The 15872-nt window shown below is 27.6% G+C and overlaps 1 protein-coding gene across 1 annotated transcript; it reads left to right on the top strand.

Moving 5' to 3' along the window:
* Positions 1 to 10290: 10290 nt before the first annotated feature.
* Positions 10291 to 15278, top strand: LOC108694379 (sorting nexin-24-like). Its single transcript, XM_018203809.1, has 4 exons — positions 10291 to 10561; positions 11347 to 11534; positions 11763 to 11908; positions 15207 to 15278. Exons 1-4 carry the CDS (start codon positions 10409 to 10411, stop codon positions 15260 to 15262), a joined length of 543 nt encoding a protein of 180 aa, XP_018059298.1. The 5' UTR covers positions 10291 to 10408; the 3' UTR covers positions 15263 to 15278.
* Positions 15279 to 15872: the final 594 nt, after the last annotated feature.

Genomic DNA, 15872 nt, shown 5'->3' with positions numbered 1-15872 from the left:
TAACTATATTGGTCAAACGTTAACAATGTTGGGTTATTAATGGTTATCTTATCATGCCAATATTTGACCAATAATGGTCCAATAATGGACCAATAATTTTAATGCAGTGCACAGTACCATGATTATTCCAATTATTTTAAATGCTTTCCAACAAAAGATGACACAGTGTAACACAGTGAATCATTTTATCTTGTTTAACATTGTCAAATAAGAATAATTCACTATGTTCACTATCATCTGTAATAATGATTTTTTTCATTGTGATCTAATATAATCCCACTTACTACATTGTTCGTACTATTAATATTAATTTCACTGTTATTTTCTTCACTGTCATTTTTTTCAATATTATTAATACATTTATTACTGATGTTAATTTTTAATTATTTTAATTTTCGAAACTTTTTTGTCTGTAATTTTTCGACGTATTTATTAATAATAAGGATTTATTATTAATAATAACTCAATAACTATCACACGACGAATTAAATTATAACAGATAAAAAACTGCGGAAATCAATGGTACTCAGTTATATCATGCCAGATATAGTCCAGAACAAAGTACCAAGTATTCAGTCAGATTAGACTTACCTTTCATCGTATCTGCTACTACAGTCTGAACATATTTTAACTAAAAATCGATAACAACGAGAAAACTCCTTCCTGTCAGTTCATTATCACCGACAAACAATGTTGCATTCGATTCATATGTATATATGCGAAGCAATCGTATCAAAAAGTTTAGTTGAAAAATTATTAACAAAGAATACTGATAAACATAAAAATTGTACATAACTGAAGATATATTCACAAATTCCTTTATTCGCGTGAGAATTTCGATTGAATATTTCACAGCGATAAGTTTTAATTTGGAATATTATTTATCGAAATATTAATAAATTAATATTAATATTAATAAATAATAAAGTAATAAAAAATTTAACAATGCAAAAACAACAAAATGTAAAGATGCATGTTCAGATGACATACGAATGTGAGAAGGATGACCGACTGTGATTGGTCAACTTCTTATTCCCATTTCTTACAACAAGCTTTCTCCGTATATTGTATAAACGATTTTATATGTACTTTCAAAACATATCAAGCAAAACATATAAAACATAATGTAAAACATATAAAACAAAATATATATATGAGACACGAGATCCAAAAGAATTAAACATAAAACAATGAATATTACAATTATAATTAATTAATTATAATTATAATGTAGCTACAAATAACATACGTAAATAATTATAAAATTATCGATATAGATATATATTTCATTCTTTCTCGTTTTGTAATTAATTATAATACGTAATATTTAATATTAAATTGTAAAATAAGTTATATGTAAAATTATATTTATCAATAAGAGAAAACTGTCGAATGGAAGATGGAGATAATATTCATATTTCCAGCATATTAGAATATGATAAATATAATAGATATATATTCCAGAATACGATAGAACATGAATAAACATAAGATAAAGAGAAATGAGTCAATCGAGCAGACGATATTATAATGTATTAAATTCATAAACAATATTCAAACAAACGTACTATCAATTATTGTGTATGACAGTTACATAACACGTTAAGCTTCAAGCAATTAAACAAACCATGAACAAAAGGTGTCAATAAAGCTATTGATAGAATAACGCAAACATTACGAAGAAAAGTATAATCACCGATTCATTTTTGAAATCTCTCTTTAAAAATAATTATCAAAACATCAAAAGAAACGTTTGATGTGAACCATGATCAAAAAATAAATAATTTCTAATTCATAGACATTAAGAAACGGAGAACCTACTATAAGAGGGAGATTAATAAAGAAACATGTGAAGGATAACTTATAGAATCCTTCGAAATCGGATGAAATGCACGCTCGTTAATATTTTATTATTTTTTATTTATTCCAACATTATTCCTTCTTCTTTTACGAAATGCGACAAAAAACTTACTTCGCTATATCTTTTCCTCTGATTTCTCTCCTTCTATAAATTTCACGTGTAACATATCACTCAATCTCTTCGGAAAAATCTTATTAATGTCTCGAGAATCACTACTTTATGCCTCAGTTGTTGCATCTCCATAGCACGTGCAAGAGATGGTGCGGATTGCGCGAAACAGCTATTTACTACGATTAACGCGACAGATCGTTGCGAATACTGACGCTTCTCGTATTATGTTTAACACGCGTCTAATGTCGAGGCTTTCATAACCACAATACTCTGCGAATCACAATAGTTTGTGTCACACCAAGTGCGTAAATCACGCGGCTGATAGACGCGACGCGAGGCAATCCACTTGCTCGCATCCCTCGTTAATCATGATTAATTCGGCTTGTTAAAAGCTAGTCTACGAAACATGCTCGACCAGTAAACTTAGCGAGAATTGAGTATCTCAACGATCTCACTAGCCGGATCGTTTAATACAAATTTCGAGTCAAATCCAGAAATGTTTTCGAAGAAATGCACCGTCTATTGCATGTACCATGACGAAGCTGCAATCGAAATGTTAGATGACACATGAAAAATTAAAAAAAAAATTTGCAAGAGAATGAGATTGAGAAAGCTAACGGAGGAGTTTTCATAGAAGGGATGTTAAAAAAGGAATATGAAAAAGAGAAATGCAGAAAAGAATAGCCCTTGAAATAATACATGGATTGCGTGTTCTATGGTGCATGAATTAGAATGTTTTTATAATTTTTATATTTAATTTATCGTTTCTCGAATTTCATCTCAAGCGCATATTAAATGTGAATGATATTAAAAAATATTGATCTCAAACTAAAAAATGGTATAATAAATTTTTGTGGCAATTAATATACAATACTTTATAGCTACTTTTTATATTTTCATTTTTATTTACATGTCACGCAATATGTAAACGTTATGACTTTGTAAATCGAAGTATTTCTTTTAACATTTAACGTAACATGATAAAAATTATATATATATAATATATATTTGTAATTATATAAAAAAACTTGTATTTATTATAATCATAACACCGATAATTTTACTCATAGACATGTTATACAATTGTCAAAATAATTTTCCGTCTTCCACTTTATTTATTAAAAAAAATTGTTTAAACTCGGTGTGATGATAAAGTGATCATTGTTTCTAACACAGGTATTATATATTTTATTATAAAAAAAATTTATTATCTGTATAATTCATAATTTAGCAGTTTATATTACAATATTTTAAATTAGATCTGGGACTCTTGTGTTTGTTCAATATTTATGTGAAATAAAAATAATTATAAAGATACAAGGAAAAATAATGATAAGACTGGAATCATGCACGAAAAGAACATTTTGCTTAATATTTTTCTAAAAATTTAGTCAGATACAGATCTGAAAATAATTTTGCTGGATAATCAATAATTAGGTAGAACGACAAAATTAGTTGTTAGAATATTAAAACATTTTGTAGCATTGCTTATCATAAAATTTCTACAAATTGTTTCGATAGTCAAACAAAATTATTTTCAGATCTGTCTAGCTAAATTTTTAGATTCTTCAACAAAGTTGCTCTTTTTATGAACTCAATACATTATGATAGCGTTTATAAGTTTATAGCGACTAAATAATTTTATACGTGTACGTTTATCTTTATATTAATCGCTTTATACTAATAATATTTGTATTATACTGGTTCTCATTACTTTAAATTATACAATTGTTCTCTTATTGTTCTGAAGATGATCCAATTTTGGCCGAAACGTCTTTATCTTATTATTTTTGTATACAGGGTTTGGAAAGTAATAATAAAGCTTTCGCATAGAGGCAGAATGGACTAACGAAAGAAAAAAAATTCTCTATCATTTTATGATTTTTAGCAATAGTTAATAAGATATTAATTGCTAAAAATTGTCGAAAATTGATCTTCAATAATTTTTTACTAAAATACTATCAACTTTACAGAAAAACTGCAATAGACAAAAATTGTTTATTTTCTTCTCTTTATAGAGTAGATTTTTTAAGAATTTTTTCAGAATTTTTTATCAACTTTGTAGTACTGAATTTTCTTATTTTTATCAACATGAGAAAATATATAGTAATATTAAAAAATTCTAAAAAAATTCTTAGAGCTCTTTGAAAAGAAAATAAACAATTTTTATATCTTATAGGTTTTTTTTGTGTAAAGTTGGAAATATTTGAAAAATTATTGAAGATCAATTTTCGACAATTTTTAGCAATCAATATCATATTAATTATTGTGAGAATTGCAAAATGGTAAAGGACTTTTCTTCTCAGTTTAATCCATTCTGTGAAAGACTTATCATTATTTTCCAAACATCCTGTATGTTTAATTAAATATAACGACCGCACAAAAAACTTTACATTGTACAATTGACTTATCTCTTTATCTTATTAGTTGCTTTTATATTATCGTTATTGTATATCTAGTTGTAATATGTATTAAATATAAGTCAATTATTTTTTTTATAGAAAAATTTTAATGGAAATGTTAATATAATTTAAAACGTTCCGCGACAAATAACTTACAGGATCTTATATCAATTATTTTGTTTTATTTGTTATAAATTTATTTTGTCAACCAAATAAATAAGCTATAAATTATTAGCCAAATGAATAGGCTATAAATTATTATATTAAAATTGATGCTGTAAGTGTTCAAGAATTGATTATTTATTTTATAGTTATCTGTTATATCGCATTATATGTATAAATGTAAATTAAGTTTAATCAATCGTTATATTTTCTTGTATAGGACAATTTTTTTATTTATACACATTCAAAAAATATTTTTAAATATACATATTTCTTTGCATCAATTTATAGCATATTTAATCTTGGATGAATATTTGGATGAATATTAGAATTAAAGAAAATATATGCCTAACTCATTTAAGTTTTGCTATATTACAATATTTCTCTATTTTTATGTCACATACATTCAATATGTGAGTATCCTGTATTAATTTTTTTTAAAAGAAATCTGTGAAGGCTTTGTATTTTAAAATCACAATATTTTCTTTATATAAAATTTTTTTTTTCTTGTTTATTTTTCTTCATTATTTATTTTATCAATTATAATTTAAAATTAATTATTTCAATAATTTATGTTTTCTTATACTCATGAAACTTATTTTTGTTAAAATTCAACTCTAAGTATATTTTTTCTGATTTGTATTGTTTAAAAAGAAAGAAACTTTAATTTGATATTTATTCTTTTAAATTATATTATATTCTTTTAAATTAAAAAATTAAATCATTTCGTTTTATACATAAAACAATTAATAATTCAATACAATTAAAAGTATTCAAGTCATTTTGTTTCTTTTAATTATATTTAATTATATTAGCTAAGTGATCATTAAATTCTATTTCATTTTCTTTCTTTATATGTGTATTTGTATGAGTATAAACACATTACTTCAAATACACACCAAGTTGATAAATAGCGATAGAAAAATCTAAGATTATATATATGTATCATGATTTTTTGTAGCTTATCCATTTTTAAATAACGAATCCATGAAACGTTATATTTATTTCTAATAATGTCGATAGTTGTTTGCTACATTTTTCACAGATTCGTCACCTCATTAATAAAAGTTTTTGTCACTCACCGACCGATGCGCAGCAGTGGAGTTATTAGTAGTTACCGTAGTAGCGTAGTTACGATGATTCTGTTGTAACATACAAACATAAGATCCATATTAGCATTCAAAATAATCAATAAATAAAAAAATAACTTTTATATTGTACATTAAATTTTTCAATAATTTTTTATTTATATTTTCAATTTTGTCTCCATAAAAATAAACTTTCATAATATTTTGGATTCTTTTTCTTTAATTATTATTTCTAATCATCGAAATAAAACAACTTAATAGGAAGATAGGACTAATTTTTATTACAAAAGTAAACTTGCTCATCGTAAAATTGCTCTATCAACGTCTCTATCCGATAATGCTTTTCCTAAGCCTCTTCCTGCACAGAGTTGTCAAGTCTTCTCTATTTCTTTTCTCTTTCCTGTTGTTATAATTTGCTTTGCAATATGTAGGCAACATCTATTAAATTGAAAGAAATCGTTTGTTAAAATTAAGTACAGTTGCAAATAGTTACTAAATATTATGTGACCATATCATACTTTGTGTAATCTCGATATTAATTACATGTGATGCATCGTTTATATTGCGACAACAGAAAAATAAGAATGGAGGAAATTTGTCGATACTCGCGATATTTTACAAATGAAATTTGAACATTTGAATGCCTAACAATTAGATGGCGAAAATTTTTTAGGTGTTCAACTTTACATGTCAAAAGCGATGGGAACGCTATCAGTACAGCTGTACAATTGTGCTGTATATGTTCAAATTATTCGCCGAATTATTAGTGCCGAATCTAAATTACACGATTATTAGATATTGTAAGAATAGATATAAAATTAATATAAATTTTGCTTACCAATTCAATAAGACACTTCTCATTCGGAACCGATCTGTCTTGTATTCTGTCCGTTGCATTCTGCAAATAAAATAATTGCAATTAATGTGTCAAAGTGATTTCATGTCTCGCATAATCTCTCTCTTGAACCTTAGTAAATATTAAATCTATAATTGCACGAATCAATGCCTCTTCCCACCAATAGATTAACTTTATCTCAGTTCAATTTACTCTTTATCTTTTTCTAATCTTTAGAATTAAAATGGAAATTGACATAAGTATTGCATAATAAACCCCCTGATGAAAATAAAAATCAGAGCATAAATCGACGTAATGAAAGAGTAACAGAAGTGTGAGACAGAAGAACGAAATTTTTAGAAAATTGGAATAAGCATTTACACTTCTTTTACATTTTTTACGTTTCAATTTTCGCTTTCTAAAAGTTTCATTTATGCTTTTGTTATTTTCCTATTACATTCAACTTATGCTTTGATTTTTATTTTCATCAGGGCAGATATAGGTATAAATTCCAATTATCGTTTGATCACAATGCCACTTGTCTCAGGATCAGTCTCATGTCTATCTCATGTCTATCACAAACATGTTAAAGAAATGTAATTAAGATGGCAAAAGGTTCTCCTTTTTGCATGATCAATTTCATGCGCCAAGCTAAGAGCGGCCCGAATGACGTGACGTTGCTACGCTTGTCATTCTTAGCATCGCATTCATGAATTTTTCTTATATATAATTTTAGGATAATTTTAGGGTTTATTTCAAACATCAGATATATCTGATGCTCGAGATATGGAAATAATAATTATCATAAAAGCAGGTGAGCATATATTATAACATAGTCCGCTCGTCTTTTATGATGACATTATTTTCATACTGTACATTGATAGGAAAATCTTATTATTAATTCACAGCGATACACTTTTGGATGAACATTTATGAAATACGCGTTCGAACGAAGCATACGAATACCGAATCTTTCCATTTGATGACACAAATCGACATGATATGAAAGTCGTTTTATCTTTGTCACTCTCTGAACATCAAGGATAGAACGATTGTATCGACTTGCGTTGTCATGAAAAACACTCAGTAGTTATTAGTATAAATATCGAAAAATGATAAGTTTTATAATGGTCACATAGTTTTATATAGTTTTATATAGTTTTAATTACCATATATTTGATCGCGCTGCCACTCGTTTGAGAGCCAGTCCGTTCCGCCGTCTCATCTCCTACCCATCATATCTCGCAAATGAAATGTAAGTGCAATCGAAATAGGGAAGCGGCGTTGTTTCCCGCGCGATCGACTCTGATGTCAGTCAACTTCATGCTTAAGGTCTGGTCTACAAATCAGTCGAGAGACGTTGTCATATGTTGTGTGCATGCGCATAACCTTCATTTTTCTTGTCGGCTGTTGAGCGTCGTTTGGATTGGTCAAATCCCATCTTTTACGACATCCGAGTTAGCCGACTTGATTGTAGACGAGGCCTAATAAAAAGCGAGACTCGGCAGTACGACGTTTTAATACGTCTTGCTTTTCAAACGAGTATTAAGAAAAATATTTTCCATCGAATAATCAAGGTATTGGTATTACTAAAATCTACACTACGCGATATTTAAGATGTTATCGAAAATACTTCGTATTATATTAAACTGTGGCCTAAAATATTTTAAAACTCTTTGAGAGCTTAAAAATAGATTCTGCTCTTAAAATATTTCTCGCGTCGCGTATAAAAATATTAACATAATTTAATTATTGATTACCTTGTTGGAATTCCAAGCAATGATTCTTTTCATCCATTTCTCGTCGTTTTTCCGATAGGGATTCTTCGATGCGAAGAAATATCGCTTCTAAGGCCGGATTTACAAATTAATGGAAAAACGGAAAGCGGAAGCCAATCAGAACTCAGAAAGATAGAAGCAGAAATGTACCGCCTATTACTGCTGCTAGTTCCAATTGGCTTCCGCTTTTCCGTCAAAGTGTAAATCCTAAGAGGAAAGATAATAAGTAACCGATTACTGATACGAAGCCAAAGCTGTGAACAAGGCTATTTATTCCAACAGGTAATAACATGATAGGCGTAATCCCATCCCCTGGCCGCAAAAACTGACAAAAACACTCGCTACTGCGAGTTACGCGCTATTTATGTAACCTTCCCTGGAACTTCACCACACCACTCGCATATCAACCAATGGATACATTTAGTATATTATAGACCGAGAAATATTATCCAGTGCCATGAGTATCATCTTATCCTTACTTAAAATTGAATGAACAAGAAGGATAAAACAATACAAGCACAGTCAGGTAATATTTCCGAATGCAGCCTTACTGAGCGCTCAGTGAGTTCTTGTACCTGTTTGGTCCATATTTTTAGTTCTAACGGAATATCCCAATCAGATGCAAGAGTTCACTAAGTGCTCAGTAAACGATTATAGTACTGAATGCACCCATTGAGCGCGATGAATCACTGCGGATATGTATTCGAGCGCTCATTGGATTGGCGGTAACTAGATTAGTCACACACACTTTCTGTGACAGTGGCCCAGTTTCCACCGAGTTTAATCCGAATCAGAATGTAAGAACTAACTAATTACAGTCGAGTATTCCCCTGTTACAGTCAAACGACAGAACGCTCAGTAAGCTTCTTGCATTCTGATCCGAATTAAACCCTCGATGGAAACTAGGCTATTAACAGTAAGACCGGAATCAGATTACGCATTGAAGAATGAGATTGAAAATTGAAAGATTGAGGTTTGACCAATCAAAACAAAAGGAGCCAAAACTTCTTTGTTCTCATTGGTGAAATTTCAATCTTTAATCTTTAATCCCAATCTTCAATACATAGTCTGATCCGACCTTACGGATAACTGAATCGAGCAATTGGTCGAAAACTTACGTTATGTTTACGGAAAGTATGCGTAAGTATACTAGCTTTACCGAGAATGTATGTATAAGGATGAAATCACACGGTCCGGAATAGAACTGCAGAATACAGAATGTGTCATTGAAGCAACCAATCAGCGCTATTTCTAATTCTGCATTTGATATTGTGGAATAGCGAGTATGTCGTTGTTCTTGTAATAAATCATTATATTTTGAGAGGTTAAAATAATTTGATGCTGATTGATATGATGGAATTGCGTAATGTCGAGATCAATGAAGCAAAATAACAAAGTCTGATCATTACGTGCGATTTCAGTGTGCCCTTTTCCATCTCGCCAGTTTTGTGCTGTGTTCACACGATGCGAAAAAATAATAGTAAATGCATTAAAGCAGTTCAAAAAATTGTTATGAGATTATAAATATTAATTGTGAAACATTAAATACTACATCAGTGGAAATTGTTTTTACAATTTGAAAAATTATATTTTATTTTAATATGCAAATTATTGAACATGAAATTAGGTTTTAAATTATATTCATGCTGGATACTTTGACGTGAACATGCGTGATGGAAAAGTGCGGAATAGCGCTGATTGGTTGTTTCATTCTGTATTCCGCAATCCTATTCCGGACCGTGTGATTTCATTCTAAGAGTGATCACTCGCGAAAATTTCAATATTTTTCGGAATTTAAATTTATTAATTTAATTAATAAAACTGTGCATTTCGCGAAGGTAGAGCCTCATTGCGACAGAGAGAAACGAAAGATAAGTGTACCTACTGCCGGCATTTTAGTTTTTTTTGTTACCAAAGAAATTCTCTATACTATCAACAGAGTCAGAAAATGGATGTAGCACGTAGTTCCCAAATCGAAAATGGATATACTGGCGATAATGTATGATTTCGATAATAACAAGAAAAAGGCCTCTGTCGTAGTGTCATCTCAGGTTTCTCTGATATTGGAGATCACTAGATTCAATTTCTAACCTTATTTTATATGTAAATTTGTTGTACATACAAGCATTTTATATAAAATATTATTACTTCCGGAAATTATTAGCGATGCAATGTACGAAGCTTTTATTAATGGTTACCGTTTAGCTGACGTGTCACATGGCAAACCCTATTATGTTTACTGTATCGAAGTTTTGGAATCAAAGACTGGCACTCGACATTTCATCGAGAAAAGATACAGTGAATTTAGTGCGTTACACCGCAAGGTATATTACAGAGGTGTTAATTATTAATAATTGATGTAAAAAAACTCTAATATGATCTACTTTTTTAGTAATTACAGTTTAACTGTAACACCTCAAAAATCAATAAAGTTAGACTTATTGGACACATTTGTCCACAAAATGAATGAATTTAGCAAAAAAACGTTTAAGTTGTCAATTTGTTAAAGTTGACGATTATTCAGGATTATTAGGAAATCTGTTCGAGGCATAAAAACATAAAAACATGTAAATGAGGCTAAAATAATTCTTTCTGCTTTAATTACACAAATTCTCCGTTTAAAAAACCAATTCTTTGCTTTAAAAACAAATTTTCTATTGTAAAAACAATTATTTAGAAACGAATTTGTTTTGAAGGCAGAAAATTTGTTTTTTTTTAAAGTGAATTTATGTTTATAAAACAGAGAATTTATGTAACCCTTTATGCCATCGATATGACAAATTTTCTAATCTGAGTATCTGTCGATTTTAACAATTAATATCTCGATTTGCGAAAGAGAGCGACATTTTTTTGCCAGATTTGTTCATTTTGTGCAAAAACGTGTAGAATAAGCCTAATTCCATATTATTAATTTGCAGTGCAGGGGAGAGGGAGAGGGGATTAACTGAATAATTACTCCTAATTTTATTAATTAAACTCTATAATTACCCTTTTTTCCTATATTTCTTTTATTTTTATTATAAAATATGTTTTAATATATCTTATTTATTGAATAACAATTGTATCATAGATATAAGAGAATTTAAGCCTTCTTTAAATTGTTTTTCAGTTGAAGAAGGATAATTCAGATATTGCACCATTTCCACCAAAGAGAGTAAGAAACTCGCAACCGAAAATATTGGAACAACGACGAGCTGCTTTGGAATTATATATACAAAAAATGCTAAGCCTGTTAGCAACAAAACAACAAGTTCTCAATTTTCTGGGTATAGAAAGCCAAGAAACTACATATCATAGGTATTTGTTCAAGCGAATTAAATTTATAGAGAAGAAAAATAGAGAGTTTATGACAAAATAATTTAATTTTATTTAAGTTATTTTATATTTATCAGAATAATAGTTATTAAATGTATATTAACAGAATGAAATTTAATGTTTGAAAATATTTTATTGAAATTTTTATAAATATTATAACATAATAAAGTTTAATAGCAATTAATTTTGTCATTTTTTTAATTTTTCAAGAATACATAAAGCTGCAGACAATTCAGTGCATAACCATCCAAATACTTTGGGACATCATCCAGTCTTGACTTTTCATTGTGATCCATATGTCCCAGCTGATTCAACTAACAGTCTTTCAGATGTTGTAACTAATGGTGTATTATTAGGTATATATAAATCTTGATATTATGAATGATTTACAAGGTTGAAATAATGAATATAAGGTTTTTTTATAGTGTTTCTTTTATAAGATAACGGCTGCGTTCAGGAGAAAAAAGCAGCTTTGCTGAACGCAGCCCATATAAGTCAGAATGAGGAGAAAATATTTTATATAATAAAATCTCATTTATATAATATTTACATAGCATATTATATAGACCATATTTATACTTATTATTGATAAATGATTAATAGGAAATGTCAATGCATATTGTGTAGCTCAGTATTATTGATCCAGAATAAAGCTAGGATTTAGTTGCAATTGATATAATTTTTATATCAATCTTCATTTTTTTATTTGCATTTTATCAACAAACATTTGGATGCATATAATGTTATTCTTTACTTTTGATATTAATATTTAAATATGAATGAAGAAATTGTATATAAAATTTGTGTAAATATTTATTCATAGATAAGTACAATCTAAAATCCAATTATGTTCATAAATTTTTGATTAGTGTTAATAAACTAATTGTACTATCTGTTATCTTCTGAAATGACAAATATGTAACACATGTATATATATAATGTAACACACATACACATATATATATATATATATGCCGTGAGAGGAGTAAAATGAAATAATGCTAAATTAATTATGCTCTCTATATTGTGTACTATCGAAATTTTTGGCTTATATTGTACTGAACAATAAATTATATACACATTACTTATTATTTCAAAGCACATTCTTTAGGCTAATTAGTGATCTATCAGTTTTTTCTAATTATTAAAGTTTTTATAATGTAAAGTTTCCTGGCAGAATAATTATTCTGTTTAAACACTTATATTTTTAGAATATAAACTATAAACTATAACTTGTCTACAATGTACTCTTTTGTTTTGTTTTACTTTGTGTTTTTATTTTTTGCTTACTTTTCCTCTTTGTGACTGTTTTATTGGCAGTCATGTTTTCTTATACCAGAGAAAAATCTGAGAGAGGCTATGCTAGCCTTTTTTATCGTCGAAATTGCATGTACACTATCATCAATATCCAGTACTATCCATTTCCAGTTGGGAAATCTACGTGATTACACGTTTTCTGATACTATCGATAAAATCGTATCGTCGGAAGTACATGTTCATCTCTGTACTAAATCCTCAAAATAGAAGCGTGCCGATCATCCATAGGAGGGATAATTTAATTTGGGTTCTTGAACGAAGAAATTTTAATTTCTGTTGAATTTTAATAAACGAAATTGAAAATTCAAACAAGTTAATTTAATGAATTTTGTCTTATAATATTTATCTTACAATATCTTATAAAATTACGAAATTATATTTTTTAATGCAAGTTTTCAGCCCGTTTTTACCAACATAATTACTAGTATATAAAAGTTTCTATACAATTGCTAGCAATTATAGAAATTTTTGATAAATTTAAAATCTTTCTAAACATATAATTGAGCAAAAACGAGTTATAAAGGCTCTTCACCACTCCCGCCAATTTTATCGGTCTTTTTTCTTTTTTCTTAGCATATTCATCCATAAAACAAACGAGCTAGTAATAAATTTAGTAGCCCGTTTTTGCAAGTAATTATATCTTTAATTTATTTTTTTATTTTTATGTCTATTTTATTGTATTCCGCGCTAATGAAATTGCAATAACTTTTTTAATATTATTCTTTATTGTATTATCCTTTATACAATTCAATATTACAATTATAATAATTATTTGAAATTATCAATGCTGTTCGAAATATAATAAAAATGATAATATATAGGAGCATAATTAATAAATTTTAGTAATGCGGGATTATACGAAAACGTCGAAAATACAAACGTCGATAACACAAATTTTTCTAAAAATGTTTAATGAAATATTGATAAACGCAAAAGAAATACTAACAATTAAATCGTATTTACTATTAATTATTAATTTGCGAATATAAAACTTAACAATATCGTGATAAAAAGTCATTAATATATTTATGAGAGCATTTTCATCGCGCTCAAGATAACTACCCCAATAATTAGATCATATCAAGGTCCTTTCATAATGGTTAATATCCGATACAAAGAAAAACAATTTTCATAATGGAGAGCGAACTTAATATATATATGATTCTATGTCAAATTCACAAGATCCATTCGCATAGAAAAGTTAAGCAATTCATCAAACATCATCCATCAGTCTTGTTGCAAGAGAGTGTGAATCCCGAAATCTTCCAGACTACTTATGATAGTAATAATTTTAGTAGCATGTCAATTATAATTACCATTTCTATCGGATCTCTAATATAATATTAAAATTTACGAGAAAATATTTTCTGCCATAATTAAAAATCATTCCTTATTAAAAATAAACAGATAAAATAATTTTTTTATGCAATAGTGGTTACGAAGGAATATATTTAATAATAATAAAATACAATGCATTATTGTAATTTTTATATGTATGAGTACAAAGTTTCACGGGTACCTGTTCGAGATAAATCGAACCTGATATTAAAATATTTATTTTAAAATACTATATTTTTATGAAAAATTTATTATTATTATATAAAATTTTACAATTCTTTATTTTTCTGTATTTTTCTGTATTTTCAAAAATTTTATTTATTATTGTCCTGCTAGTATGAAGACTACCCATTCGACTTACCTTGAATTTTCTGTATGTACCCACACATTTTTAACTAAATTTATATATTCACGATAACATTATTAAAAGAATATAAAATATTTTGGCAAAAAGTCTAAGTCAACGAAATTCAAAATTTGTAAAATAAAATCTCACAATATCTGCATGTATTTTATCATTGAAAAATACGTATACATATAATAAATTAATAATTAATAACATTCTGCAATGGCGGGATGTCCAACACCTAAAAATGACTTTAAAAATAACAGTTAAAAAATGAAATATATCCATTCGTAACCATATTTTTGTTAAAGCAATCATATTTATATCAAAAAGCAAATTTGTGTATAAAATTTAAATTTATTTACTTAATAATTTGGATTTAAACAAATAATTATTATGTATTAATATATTAATCATATAATACTAAATTCCTAATAATATTAAATTGTTAAATTAAGACAGTAATATTACTAATGTTATTATTACTAGTGGGAGAACATTTTAAAAAATAAAGAAAGCAACGAAAATTATATGCTAAAATATCATTAAATTAATTTCGCAACTTGACTTTAAAATACGTAACAATTGTCATTGACTCATTAACAAAATTATTGCTTCTAGTAACTGTAGACAAGAAAACTCTTTATTTCCAGAAGAGACATCAAAATATACTTCGCGAATGGACTTTACGAAAAGCAACGAGGAATAACTCTCTATGATGAAAATAATTTCGACTTTCCATCGATACAAATCACTAGCATCCGAGAGACAACAATGAGGTCTTTGCATATAATAAATTGATCACTAAAATATACTTGCAATTCTGTAATGTTACCAATGTAAATGTCAAAAAGCAAGCAAAAAATTAATATTTAATCATTGTTTCAATCAAAGCTCTAATCTTCATGACTTATTTAATAAATTTGTACGTACTAATAAATGCGAAGAAAAATTGACGAGTATTCTAAACATCAAATTTTTAATCAGAAGTAATTAAATTTAAAATTATTAGTAACTTTTTGAAATATTTAAAATAAAATCCAAATTAAAAAAAAGTTTCGAAATTAAAAATTTATTAAACTTATTAGATCAATGAACAATTATTGTTATTACATGTATCATCGATTTCGTATAATTTACATCAATTATGCAACAATTTGGTTATTACTACGACAAGATAAATCTGTATTGAATAAATATTTAATAGGGATATATGTATTTCAGTAAAAAAATATACATATAAATATAAATATACATATAATTTAATAGTAATTGTTGGGTTACAAAAATACGTGGCATCTATCTGGACATAATTTATT

This window comes from Atta colombica, unplaced genomic scaffold (assembly GCF_001594045.1).
Source record: "Atta colombica isolate Treedump-2 unplaced genomic scaffold, Acol1.0 scaffold12, whole genome shotgun sequence".
In the NCBI taxonomy this organism is placed as follows: Eukaryota; Metazoa; Arthropoda; class Insecta; order Hymenoptera; family Formicidae; genus Atta; species Atta colombica.
Note: the sequence above shows the minus strand (reverse complement) of the source record. Positions and strands in the feature narration are given on the sequence as shown.

What these genes read in the sequence shown, in the direction of transcription:
- LOC108694379 (XM_018203809.1), top strand. Translation starts at nt 10,409, where the DNA reads ATGTACGAAGCTTTTATTAATGGTTACCGTTTAGCTGACGTGTCACAT. An exon ending in TTAGTGCGTTACACCGCAAG is followed by an intron (nt 10,562 to 11,346) that starts GTATATTACAGA and finishes ATTGTTTTTCAG; the next exon opens with TTGAAGAAGGATAATTCAGA. An exon ending in AACTAATGGTGTATTATTAG is followed by an intron (nt 11,909 to 15,206) that starts GTATATATAAAT and finishes CTTTATTTCCAG; the next exon opens with AAGAGACATCAAAATATACT.